The sequence below is a fragment of the Mobula hypostoma genome, chromosome 1 (genome assembly GCF_963921235.1).
Source record: "Mobula hypostoma chromosome 1, sMobHyp1.1, whole genome shotgun sequence".
Taxonomy (NCBI): domain Eukaryota; kingdom Metazoa; phylum Chordata; class Chondrichthyes; order Myliobatiformes; family Myliobatidae; genus Mobula; species Mobula hypostoma.
The window spans coordinates 70,698,072-70,710,166 of record NC_086097.1 but is presented as its reverse complement, the minus strand read 5'-3'; the positions used below and the strand labels follow the sequence as shown (position 1 = coordinate 70,710,166).

General features: G+C 42.4%; 1 protein-coding gene across 3 annotated transcripts in view; it reads right to left on the bottom strand.

Annotated features, from left to right (window-relative positions):
• prkd1 (protein kinase D1) overlaps positions 1-10,971 on the bottom strand; it is a 359,632-nt gene extending 348,661 nt beyond the window's left edge. For all 3 annotated transcript variants that reach the window (XR_010018301.1, XM_063050558.1, XM_063050565.1), the window contains exon 1: positions 10,071-10,971. Coding sequence is in view for 2 of the 3 variants with exons in the window: in XM_063050558.1 (XP_062906628.1) it covers positions 10,071-10,268 (198 nt within the window). In the remaining variant the exon portion in view is untranslated. The remainder of the gene's footprint in view (positions 1-10,070) is intronic.
• Between the last annotated feature and the right edge of the window lie 1,124 nt (positions 10,972-12,095).

Below are 12,095 nucleotides of genomic sequence, written 5' to 3'. Positions count from 1 at the left end.
AATACAATTGATCCATTAAGTGGCATGGACTCTTGCAATGAAATTCCTTGCAAATAAGACTCAATGCTATAATGCAGACTAAAATATGGTTATTATTTATCTTATTAAAAGAGCATAATTTAATGAAGAAAAACATTTGCAAATTTGAGCTCAGTTAAAGAAGAAATGCCAAACTTAGAAAGACCTATTGAGTAATACTGAACCGTGTTTCTTCTGCCATTCCTCGCCTCAAGATGCATCTGGAAGCCAATGAAAACTGGGTAATTTCTCAGCAGTTCTTCCTACCAAGGAGTCTGGGTTCCCGATATACCTCAGGCCCAACACATGCACATCAGCAGCTCTATTTCCTTAGGGAGTTTGAGAAGACTTGGCAAGTCACCAAAGACAGTCACAAACTTCTACAGATGTATAGTGGAAAGTGCTTTGACTGGTTGCACCACAGCCTGGTATGGAGCCTCCGATGCACAGGATTGCAAGAGGCTGCACAGGGTTGTAGAGTCAGATAGCCCCATCACGTGCACAACACACCCAGCTATCGATGGCATGTTGAACAGGAGGTATCCATCATTAAAGACAGTCACCATGTGGGACATGCTCTCTTCATATTACTACCATCGGGGAAGATGTGCAGGAATCTGAAGACACACACTCAATAGTTTAGAAACAGCTTCTTCCCCACCATCATCAGATTTCTGAACAGTCAATGAGTCCATGAGCACTGCCTCATTCATTATCTTTTGCAGTTCTTTTAAGTTTCCGTAATTTTTTATGTCTTCCACGGAACTGCTGCTGCAAAACAGCAAATTTCACGATATACTGTATGCTGGTGATGATAAAAATTTTCATTAAGAAAACACAGCTGAAGTACTGTTGTGCACTGTGTCCACAGCCCAGCAAAACTTTTATTTTGGCTAAATTAGTTCCGGGGAAAAACTTGAGCTTACTGTCTTTATATTCATGACAGAGGGAAGAATTCACCTTTCATCATCAGTATCGAATACATGCTAGAATGTCAATAGCTAGCTCTATTCATTCCATGGGTGTTTGCTTGCAATGACTTCAAGGTACAACCAGCAGTCCAGTACATTTCCACCTCAGTCTGCTCAGGTGTTGACCAATGATTCAAAGCTATACAAAAACAGGCATTGGAGAAGCTTGTTCTCTCCATTTATATTTCTGTTGCTGAAGGTATCAAGTGATTTTGCTGATTTGCTGTGTAGCTATTTATTGGCTTGGGGATTACAATCACAAATGAAGTAGCACTGTATTAGGTTGACCTTGAAAAAGGTTCCCTTGGGACCAAACAATATCTGTGGAAAGACTTGCCATGTTCTGATACAGGCTGTTATCAACTATCAGCTCAAAGGGATCCTTCCTCCACCCTCCCCCCAACCCCCTCGTCCCCACGAGAGCTGTGGCATCACAAACTGACAGAAATAACAATGACTTCAACAACTCTCACACATAACATGCAAAGAGATAGCGAGCCACCATTTAATTATAAACATTACACACTGAGGTAAATAAAGGTTGCAACATGATTACAATATTAGGTAAAAGGCATGATAAACTTTGATTTTCATTATTAGATAGCTTACATTTCCAAGATTATAGAAAATGAGACCAAAATGCACATCCACAATATTAGTTTTTTTTGGGGGGGTTAACAGTTTAATACCGACTCTGCATCACTAAATTGCTCCAATTTTCACTGGCCTGGATTGTGCTCCATCTGGCCTGCCAGCTTCCTGCAGGCACAGCTCCGACTACTTATTGAGACCCCGGAGCAGTAATCGAGCTGGAGACTAACTGTACCCTATTACTTGAAAATTGTCCAGTTTAAGTATGTGGAGACCGACCGAATGATGCTTAATATCCTGACAAACCTGATGATAGTGGTTAAGCCAAAAATGCATCAAATCTCTGTTCCTTGGACTAAAGCAAATAGAGTCTCCAGGTATATATCATGGGGAATGATGAGGATGAGAATAATGGAGGGCATGAAAAGGCATTAGGGAGGATATAATCAGGAACATGTGGAATAGCGGCAGGAGGTTAGAGAGTTGGAAACTTTAAGATTCAGCCAAAGGAGATTTGAGAACAAGATTTGTCCAGAATACACGCAAAATTTCTTTTCTATATGATAGATTAAGATGTAGCTATGCTTTGAAGGGACAGCAGGGCAGAATGGAAAATCAAACTCAAAGACTTAAAATATTTGATTTGGATTTGTGATTTGGTCAATGAATAGATGTTACATGTTAATGTTCATATTGTCAACACCACATTACCTACAGAGAATATTTGGAATAATTACCACATTTTCCAGTGCTTACTGATCACTTTGAATGTGTATTCTTGTTTTCACAACAATGCACCTAATGTTTTTACAACTGCCTTACATGCAAGCTGCTGACTAAAACTGACAATTTAAATTGTGCTCTCACAACATTTTGCTGTAAAACAAGGCTGGAGAAAAATTAAACACCATCAAACACCACAAGACAAGCTACCTGTCAATTCTTCATTCGAGCTACACATTCTCAGTTCATCAGAGCCATACATGATCAAGTTCAGATTGACTTGATTTTTATTTGTGCATTTTAAGAAAATTAATGATTTTCTTCACGTAATTTGTTGAAACAGCATATTGCATCATTGAAATATTTTCTCTACAGCAACTTAAGAGTTGATATAATTACATAGCCCCCTTGCTTAACAGTTGTACCAACAACAGACATTTCCTGAAATGTGTAATTCAGTCATTCTCAATGACAAGCAGATCACTCACAAGCTGAAAATAACGGGCTAGATAGGACATCAAGCCTATCTACAAAAGAATGCATATGCCTAAAAGTCTGGTTACTAAAAAGACACTATGTTTTAAATATTCTTTTTTTTATGTTTTCAGCTAAACACTGTATGAAGTTCATGTTTAGTCTGCAGCATCCAGCCAGGCAGAGTTCCTCCTGCTGGCATCAGTGGTTTATAAGTTTTATTAATCAAACCAAATGATATTCTTTGTTCTTTTTGCTCTTGTACCTTGTGAAATACAATGAAGTGTAACAGCCTGAGTTATCCAATTAGATAACTGTTACGGTTTTCCACAGAACACAGTGCTACCCACCCTGCTGGCCCCAGAGGGGCTGACAGTGAGTAATCCAATTAGCACATAGTGCAGACCAAAGTCGTCTGTCAATTTACACTTTGACAAGAAGGTGCTGCCTGACTGCTTCAATCAAAACTTCTGATACGCTTGAGCAATGACAGCCAATACTGAAACAATAATGTAAACACTAACTTAATTTTATTTCCAAGGGTGTGATGGTAACATAGAAAATAGGAGGAGTGGGCCATTCAGCCCCTTAAATCTACTTAGCTATTTAAGAAAATGGATGATTTTAATCCGAAGTCTTCATTTTTGTCTTTCAAGAGCCTGACTAAGGTTCAAAACCTAAGTCTCTGTACCTCTCTGTAACTGGATCCCTGACATCCTTATTAGGAGACCACAGTTAGTGTGGTTTGATAATAAACTCTCCTCCTCACTATCAACATAGATGCACCTCAAGGATGCATGTGTAGCCCACTGTTCTAGTCTCTACACTCATGACTGTGTGGTTAAGCACAGCACAAACACCATCTATAAATTGGCTGATGACACCCCTCTTGTGAGAATTGTACATACCAATGAGGAAGAGTGCAGAAGCAAGATAGCTGGGCTGATTTAGTGGTGTAGCAACGACCAACTCACACATAATATTAGCAATACCAACGAACAGATTGTGAGCTTCAGGAAGGAGAAGTCAGGAGAGCACGCAGCATTGAGAGGGTCAGCAATGAAAGGTGTGAGCAGTTTCTAGTTTCTGGGCGTCAGTGAATTTGAAAAGTGAGGAACTAAATTAAAATGCAGAACCAAAAGAATAACGATCTCTGGATTGTCACCGGAGCCACATACAAATTGGCACAGGGTTAATAAAGGTTCAAAGTACATTCATTATCGAAGTATGTATGCAGTATACAACCCTGAGATGAAACACCTGAAACTTGACTTTTCATCTTTTTCTCTTCCTTCTCCAGTCCATTGTTGTCTGCCCGACATGTACTTTGTTGCATTTTTTGGAAGATTCGCCTTTAAATCTACATTGGTCTGGAACATGTGAGCTCCTGCCACAACAGTAACACAATTTCCCTGTCCAGCAGACAAGCCTCCATCTTGACCAGGGGTTCCCTGCCATCTTATGCCATGGACCCCTACCATTAAACCGAAGGGTCCATGGACCCTGGGTTGGGAACCCCAAGTCCAGACACTGCAATTTTGTTCATGCTCACTTTCATTCCTGACTGTAACCCATTTGCTTCTCTGTCTGTTGTTTCAATTGACACAGTGATTTCAACCGCTCTGTTAAATGTGAGTTGCGCTTCAGTTGGGAGCCGTTTTTGAACATTTCCACTAACCAAATGATCTCTTAGAGCATCATTAAACCCATCATTGCACAAAGAATGCTCAGACAACCTCTTCAATTCACCCACGTACAATGAAATGAACTCCCCTTCCTTTTGATTTGCTTATGAAACCTAAAGCATTCTGCAATCATCAATGGTTATGAATCTAAATGTTCCCGCATTACTTTCACAATATCAGCAAAGCCTATTTCAGCTGGTTGCGTTGGAGCAGTTAAACTTCTCAGCAAACTCTATGCTTTTCCACCCAATGCACTCAGTAAAACTGGTACTCAATTCTCATTGGCTATTTCATTCACTTCAAAATAATGTTCAGTTTGCTCAGTGTATATCAACCAGTTATCCACAGTGCAACGGAACACGTTTATCTTTCTGATACAGCCAGCCATTTCTGCTCTTTTTAAAAATGAATTATTTCTATTGTTATTATTACCCAGTACTCACTGTTAATGAACTTGAATTTTGTCCATTTTCTGCCTGCTTTTAATAAATGTCTCACTGCTCCTCAACAGGTAGGTAGTTGTCTCGGGTTTCTTTAAAACTTCCTCGTCACCACTGTTATGTTATGTAACTCTATAACATAAAACTAATTGAAAGAAAAGCATGAGAGTCCAGGGATGTGTGTGCTTAGCTTGTTTTTATTTGTAACGAGGTGCACACTTATGACATGGTGGCATAATGAGATATGCTTTTCATCTACTTTTACACATATCCCGTAATGAATTATGGAAACAACAAAGAATACTTAATCAAACAATATACTTACAATATTATTCAAACATTACTTAAAAATTAAACACACAACAGAAATTGGCAGGTATTATGTTGTAGGAATCACCGCTTCGTGGTTGAAAGAATGTCACAGCTGGGAGCTTAACATCCAACATTATATAGAAAGTACAGGCAGGTGGGCAGAGGGGTTCGGGTGGCTTTGTTGATAAAAAAAAAGATGAAATCAAATCCTCAGCAAAAAGTGACATTGGATCAGAAGGTGTAGAATCCTTATGGGCATAGCTAAGAAACAGCAAGAATAAAAATAAAACCTTGATTAGAGTTATACACAGGCCTCTGAACAACAGCCTTTGCCCTATATTAGACTGTTTAATCTTGCTAGTTCTGGCCTCACTAGCACGGCATTACATAAGTGTGGTCAGAACACACTTAGAGCACTATGAACAGCTTTGAGACCCTTATCCAAGAAAAAAATATTCTGGCATTCAACAGTGTCCGGGGAGATTTACAAGAATGATCCCGGGCACGAAAGGGTTAACATATGACAAGAATGAGAAGAGATCTCGTTGAAACTTACCAAATATTGAAAGGCCTAGATAGAGTGAAAGTGAAAAGGATGTTTCCAAGAGTTTAGGATCAGAGGGCACAGCCTTAGAACAGAAAGAACATCCCCTTTGAAAAGCAATAAGAAATTTCTAATGCTAGATTAGGGTTAATCTGTGGAATTCATTGCCACAGACAGCTGTGGAGATCATGTCATTTGGTGTATTTAAAACATAGGTTAATAGGTCCTTGATAATTCAGGGTATCAAAGGTTAAGGGGAGAAGACAGGAGGATGGTGTTGAGAGGGAAAATAAAAATCAGCCATGATCAAATGGTGGAACAGATCTGATGGACCTAAAGGCCTAATTCTGCTCCAATATCTTATAGTCAACATCTTAGACTATAAATGCACTTATAAAGAGAGTATGCCAGTCACTCTACTCCAGCAGGAATTTGACAGTTGGTATGCTTCCAAAGACTAGTAAATTTCTATGAATGTACAGTAGAGAGCTTTCTGACTGGTTCCATCACAGTCTGATATGGAACCTCCAGCATACAGGATTATAAGAGGATGCAAAGCCATCTCCATCACGGGTATAACCCTCCCTGACATTAAGGACATCTTCAACTGGCAGTGCCTCAAGAAGGCAGTACCCATCATTAAGACCCTCACCATCCAGGTCACTCCTTCTACTCATTACTACCATCAGAAAAGAGGTAATGGAGCCTGAAGATCCATACTCAATGGTTTAATAACAACTTCTTCGCCTCTGCTATCAGTCTTCTGAACAGTTCATGAACAGTGCTTCATTATTCCTTTTATTTTGCACTGTTTAGTTTGCAGATTATAGATTTTTATATCCTGGCACTGTACTGCAGACACAACAAATTTCATGTTATAGGGCAATGATAATAAATCTGATTCTTAACTACTTCTGTTTTTGAAGTCTTCAAAGACTGTGCTTGTAGTGCCCATTTAGAAAAGTGGTCTAATGACATAATGAAAAAGAATATCTCCTCATACCTGCCTTAAGTGGACAAACTTATTTTAAATAGTAGCCCCAGTTCTAGATTCTCCCATTGGAGGGAGATAGCAAGGGGCTATGTCCTCTCCCTAACAAGAATCTCGTACGCTTCAATTCAAGCCCCCCTCAATCTTCTGAACGCAACTGGATGCAAGGCTTGCCCGCCCAATTTTTCCTCAAATGACAATCCATTCATTCCAACTATTAGTCAAGAAAATGGTCTCATAACTGTGTCCAACACACTAACATATTTCCATATAGGAGACCAATGCTACACACAGTACACCAGGTCTCACTAAAGCATAACCTCCTATTTTTATATTAGGTTCTCTTCATAGTAAACAATAACAATTCTTTAACTTTCTTAATTACAGGTAGTCCTTGGGTTATAGACAATAGAATATTGCAGCACAATGGAAGCCCTTCAGCCCATGATATTGTGCAGACTTTTTAACCTACTCTCTGATCAACCTAACCCTTCCTTCCTACATAACTTCCACTTTTCTATCATCCATGTCTCTTAAATGTCCCTAATCCAGACCCCTCTGCATCTCAGAACTTTACAAATGCTCACCATATAGATAAGATTTTTTTTTGCCAGGTCTTTGCCTAATCTGTTGAAGTCTCTGGTCTTTTAATCTCTTGTAGTCCCCTATATCTTCTTCAAAATATACTTGCCTACAAATTTTGATTATTAAGTAAAACAAACTTTTTGTGGAAAGTCAAAGTTTGAATATCAAACTTCATGCAGAAATTAGTTCCGCAATTCTGACAAAGCCAACACTTCACAAGCAGTCCCACATTCACCCGAAGCTGAACCCATGGGGTTTCCAGAAGTATTGTGAATTCTCAAACCCCATTTTAAGAATTCTGCAATATTTCTGTACAACACCTTCAACAAAAGGTTAGCCTCAAAGTAAAACTTGCAAAAACTATGTTTTCTGAATGCTGTGCAGGGTCATAATTTCGATTTCACATTGAAACTCCTAAAATGCAGTAAACCTTGTAAGACAACAATGACATAGATTCAAAATGCAATTGTTACAACGAACTGCAAAACTCTTCAAATAGACATGCACACCATGGAAGAGACCTGCAGTTAAGCCCCTTATGAGGAGCTGCAATGCTAGCACCACACATCCAGCCACTGACTGGGAGGTCTGGGATAGCTAGCCCTCTCGACACCAGCAGCAGGATAACTAGAGTTTATTTCACAAGCCTCACAGAGCGACAATGACAAGAACACACACAGCAAACTGCACTAAATCTTGACATTCTCAAACACACACAAAAGAACAAATGTGAACTTGTGTCATATCCGCACAAGCTGCATTCTTTCTAGCAGTCTCTTTCACAGTAAAAACTCCACTACTGAGTTATACCACTATCAACAGCTTGAAAGTTATTGTCAGCCTATCCCTTGCTCTTTCTAATTCAGTCTCCCTCCCCATTCACCTTGTCTCTTAACCTGAACCTATAGTTTCCCTCTCACACATTTTTCCATTACCTTCACTGTTTCCCAGTACCTCCAACAATCCCCACCCTGAGAGCCTCCCTCTCCTCCTGTCAACACCCCTGTCTCAGATCATTCTCTGCAGTCCTTCTCCATTGCCTCTAATTCTCTTCTCTATCTGCCTATCTCATTCTCCATTCACCATCTGTTCCCCATTTCACTACGGCCTAATCCATTCTCAATCCCCTTTCTTTCCTGTTCTCCCTTCCCACTCCAGCTTTCCCTCTATTTCCATTAGCCACATCTCTCTGACATTGATTCTAGCCCACATCATCAGCCTTCCCATTCCTACCCATTGCTTCCTATCCATTCTCTTCTCTCCAACTCTTCCCACTTCACTCCTCTCTTTTCATCTCACTCCATTCCTGATCTTTCTCCCCCTCCCACAACATCCATTCCTAATCACCACTCCCTTATCTTTATCTCCTGTCATCCTCTCGATCTTCTTACTCACACTCTCAAATGGCCCCTTTCCCCTCTTGTCTTCCTCCCAAATTCCCAGTCCTTTACCCTCTCCTCTTCCTCCTTCTCATTCACCAACCACTTTTGACTCTCTGTCCCTGTTTCCCCATTTCTTCCTCCTTTCCTCTACTACTTTCACTCAAATTCTCCTCTTCCCTCCTTCACCCTACTCCTCATTCCTCATTCCTCTTCTTTTCACTCTTACTCTCCTACCTCCTCCCTCATCTTCCTCCTCCCTACCACCCTACCACCCTCACTCATTCACCCTCCTCTGCTCTTAAAACGTTTTTATCTTCTCTCCACCCTTCTCCCTTCTCTCATTCTTCTCCCGCCACATTGCATGTCCTCATGTCTCCTCACTCACCAGCCAATCTTCTATCCTTTTATGAATTCTGCTCACATTTCTCTATTCCCATTACCCAGTACCCGTCCCTATCTCTCCTCTCCTCACCCCAATCCAACTACCATTGCATCCTTTGACCTTCCTATTTCAACTGCTTTCAATCTCACGCATCTCTCCATTCCTTCACATCTCCTTCTCAAATTCTTCAGCTCATTCATCACTTCCCCCTCCCCTCTCACCTTCCTCACCAGTTACATTCCTCTATTGCAGCTCTCTTTCACTCCACCCATCATGCTCCCTCCCTCATTAACCTTCTCATCTCCGTTGCCTCCTTTCACACCATCCTTTCACATTTCATCCTTTACCTTCCACATCTTCATGCCCTCCCTTCTCTCCCTAACTCTGCCTTACCTCTATCCCATCAATTATCTCCACACACTCATCTCTGCTCCTTCAACAACCCCTGCACTGATGTCCTCCCACCTTCGCTCACCTATTTCATTACGTTCCATCCTTCACTTTTACAACACTCCATCCTCTCCCCCACACTCCCCTTGATCTTCCATTTTCCACCTCAGCTCCATATGTATTCAACACTCACCCCTTCCTCCCCTCCCGTCTTTCCTTTCATTCCTTTCTTCCGCTCCTCTCACCGCCTCTTTCACTCCTCCTCTCCTCATACCCTTCTCTTCCCCTCCCTCACCCACTTCTCCTCCTCTTACATCCGCTTTCTTCCCTCCTACTCCTTTCCTCTCTCCTCTTTTTACTTCTATCTTCCTCTCCTTCCTTTTTCTATTCTCCCTCCTCTACTCTCCTTTCCCACCGTCCTCCTACTTCTCTGTCGTCCGCCTGTTCTCTCTCCTCTCCTCACTCTCTCTCTCTCCCTTCTCTCGTGTCCTGTTCTCTTCTCACTGACTTTCTTTTCCCTTCCCCACTTCACATCTCACTCCCTCGCCACTCCCGCTAACCGCGCCAACTTTGTCCCGTTACCTTTTGATCCACGATGGAACAGGCCATTTCCCGGACATGTGCGAGGGAGAAGTCGCTGCATTCGAGGATGACGGGTTCCCTACTCAGGCCGATCTGAATATAGAAGGAGATGCCCTGGCCGGAGAGTCGCGGCGCTCCCGAGGTCGGCGACGGGGGCGAGCCGGGACTCGGCGGCCGCAGAGCCGGAGCGGCGTTCATCAGCCCGTCCCGTGCGAGCGGCGGTAAGGCGCTCGCCCTCTCCCTCTCCCGCTGAACTTTATTCCGCACTCTGCGGCCGGCCAGTAGCACGGAAGATGGCGACACGGGGTTGGTCTGGGTGAGAAGGCAGACAGGAAGCAGGTGTGGGAGAGGGCGCCGATCCCCCCAGCGCGGCGACCCGAGCGCCGGTCACCAGATACTGGTGGCGCCCCGCTGCTGCCTCCTGCCTTCCGTCGAGCGCTCCCATAGGACGGAGGTGAATTCCGCCCTCTCTTTTACTTACTTACTTACTTGCTCTCTTTCTCTCTAGCGCTCTCTCTCACTCTTTACTCTATCTCTCGCTCTACTCTATATCTTTCTCCAAAACTGTCGGAGTTTCTATGTGTCTCCGTCTCCGTTTCCCACGAGTTATCTGTCCCTCTATTTCTGCCTGTCTATATCGCTCTGAGCTTTTGTACTTTCCATCTCCCTTTCGCCTTCTGTTACGTTTTTATACCTGTATGTTTCTGTCTGTCACCGTCTATCTCTATCTCTCCATCCTCGCTTGCTTACCGCCCCCCCCCCCCACAAGTCTCTGTCCCTATAATAGTCTTTCTCTCTTTCTCTCTCTCTCTTCACTTTTGGAGATGAAAAGATTGTTGAAGTGAACAATTCGGGCTCAGGGTAGCCCGGTGTGAGACACTTGTCACTTGGAGAGCGCTACAGTCACTCTGCCCTGAGAAAGGCGGGAGTTGGTAAAGAAGGGAGCTCCCCCTCGTAATTATCGCTTTTCCAGTGTAGGTCTATTAGCATTGCAAATCCAAGGGGCAGGGCTTGGGGTAGTGTAAGGCTATAATCAACATTTCTCGCGTGCATTTGTCAACTGTCATTCTGAGATGATTGTTTGAGGCAGTTCCGCCCCTTTTACTTTTATTTAGAAGAATTATTATCTTAGTTGCCGTCCTTATAAATATTCTCAAATGATGTATAAAGAAATTAAAGCAGATCTAGTGCTCGCATTTACCATGTCTTAGGAAATCTAAGTCCTTGGCTAGGTACAGTATTGAAGTATGGACGGTTCAGTAACACCCCAGCAGCAACCGGAGCGCGGTCTGTGAGAAAGTACTGTAGGTTTTGCTGTCAGAGCGGTTTGTGGGCTAGGAATTGGTGTCGTAATTAATGTCTGAGCCGCAACCAGTATGGTTTATTTCAGACTGCCGACTCCCGCCAGATATTTGCTCTTGTACAGTCTTCAATGCCCCGTGTCTAAATCGTGTATGCCACTTTTGAATCTGGTAAATTCCAAGCGATATTGGGAGAGGTCTGCAATTACCACCCGTCAACATTATCAAGCTATCGCCAGCAAGATTATCTCACTAGCGGTAGATTTCAGAGTTCGATGTAGTGGTTATTACTGAAGATAACTTTTGGGAACTTTTGTTGTTTGATAGTAACGAATTTATCGTGTCAAACGCCCTTCACCTTACTGTCCAATTTGTTAAAACAAACATAACACTGTGTCGGTTGCGAAATCCACAGGCACATTCTCACCGCAGATTATCATGGGCCACGCCTTTAGAAGTGTTTGGCCACTTTAGTGGAAGATCTTTGTTCTTGCTCGAGATGTCGGTAATATAAAGCCAAGGATGGAAGTGAAGGTCGCTTTGTGGTATACGTGATCGGTAATCAAAACCTCACGCCAGAGAATCCATTATGGTGCACATCCAAAGAAAAGCGTGCCTGGACGTCCGATTTTAGCGTCTAATTTGGAGTTCACGAAGTTTGTATATTTAAATTCCCATGGACAGTGCGCTAAATTTCACCAGTTACTGACAAGAGAAAATCTGC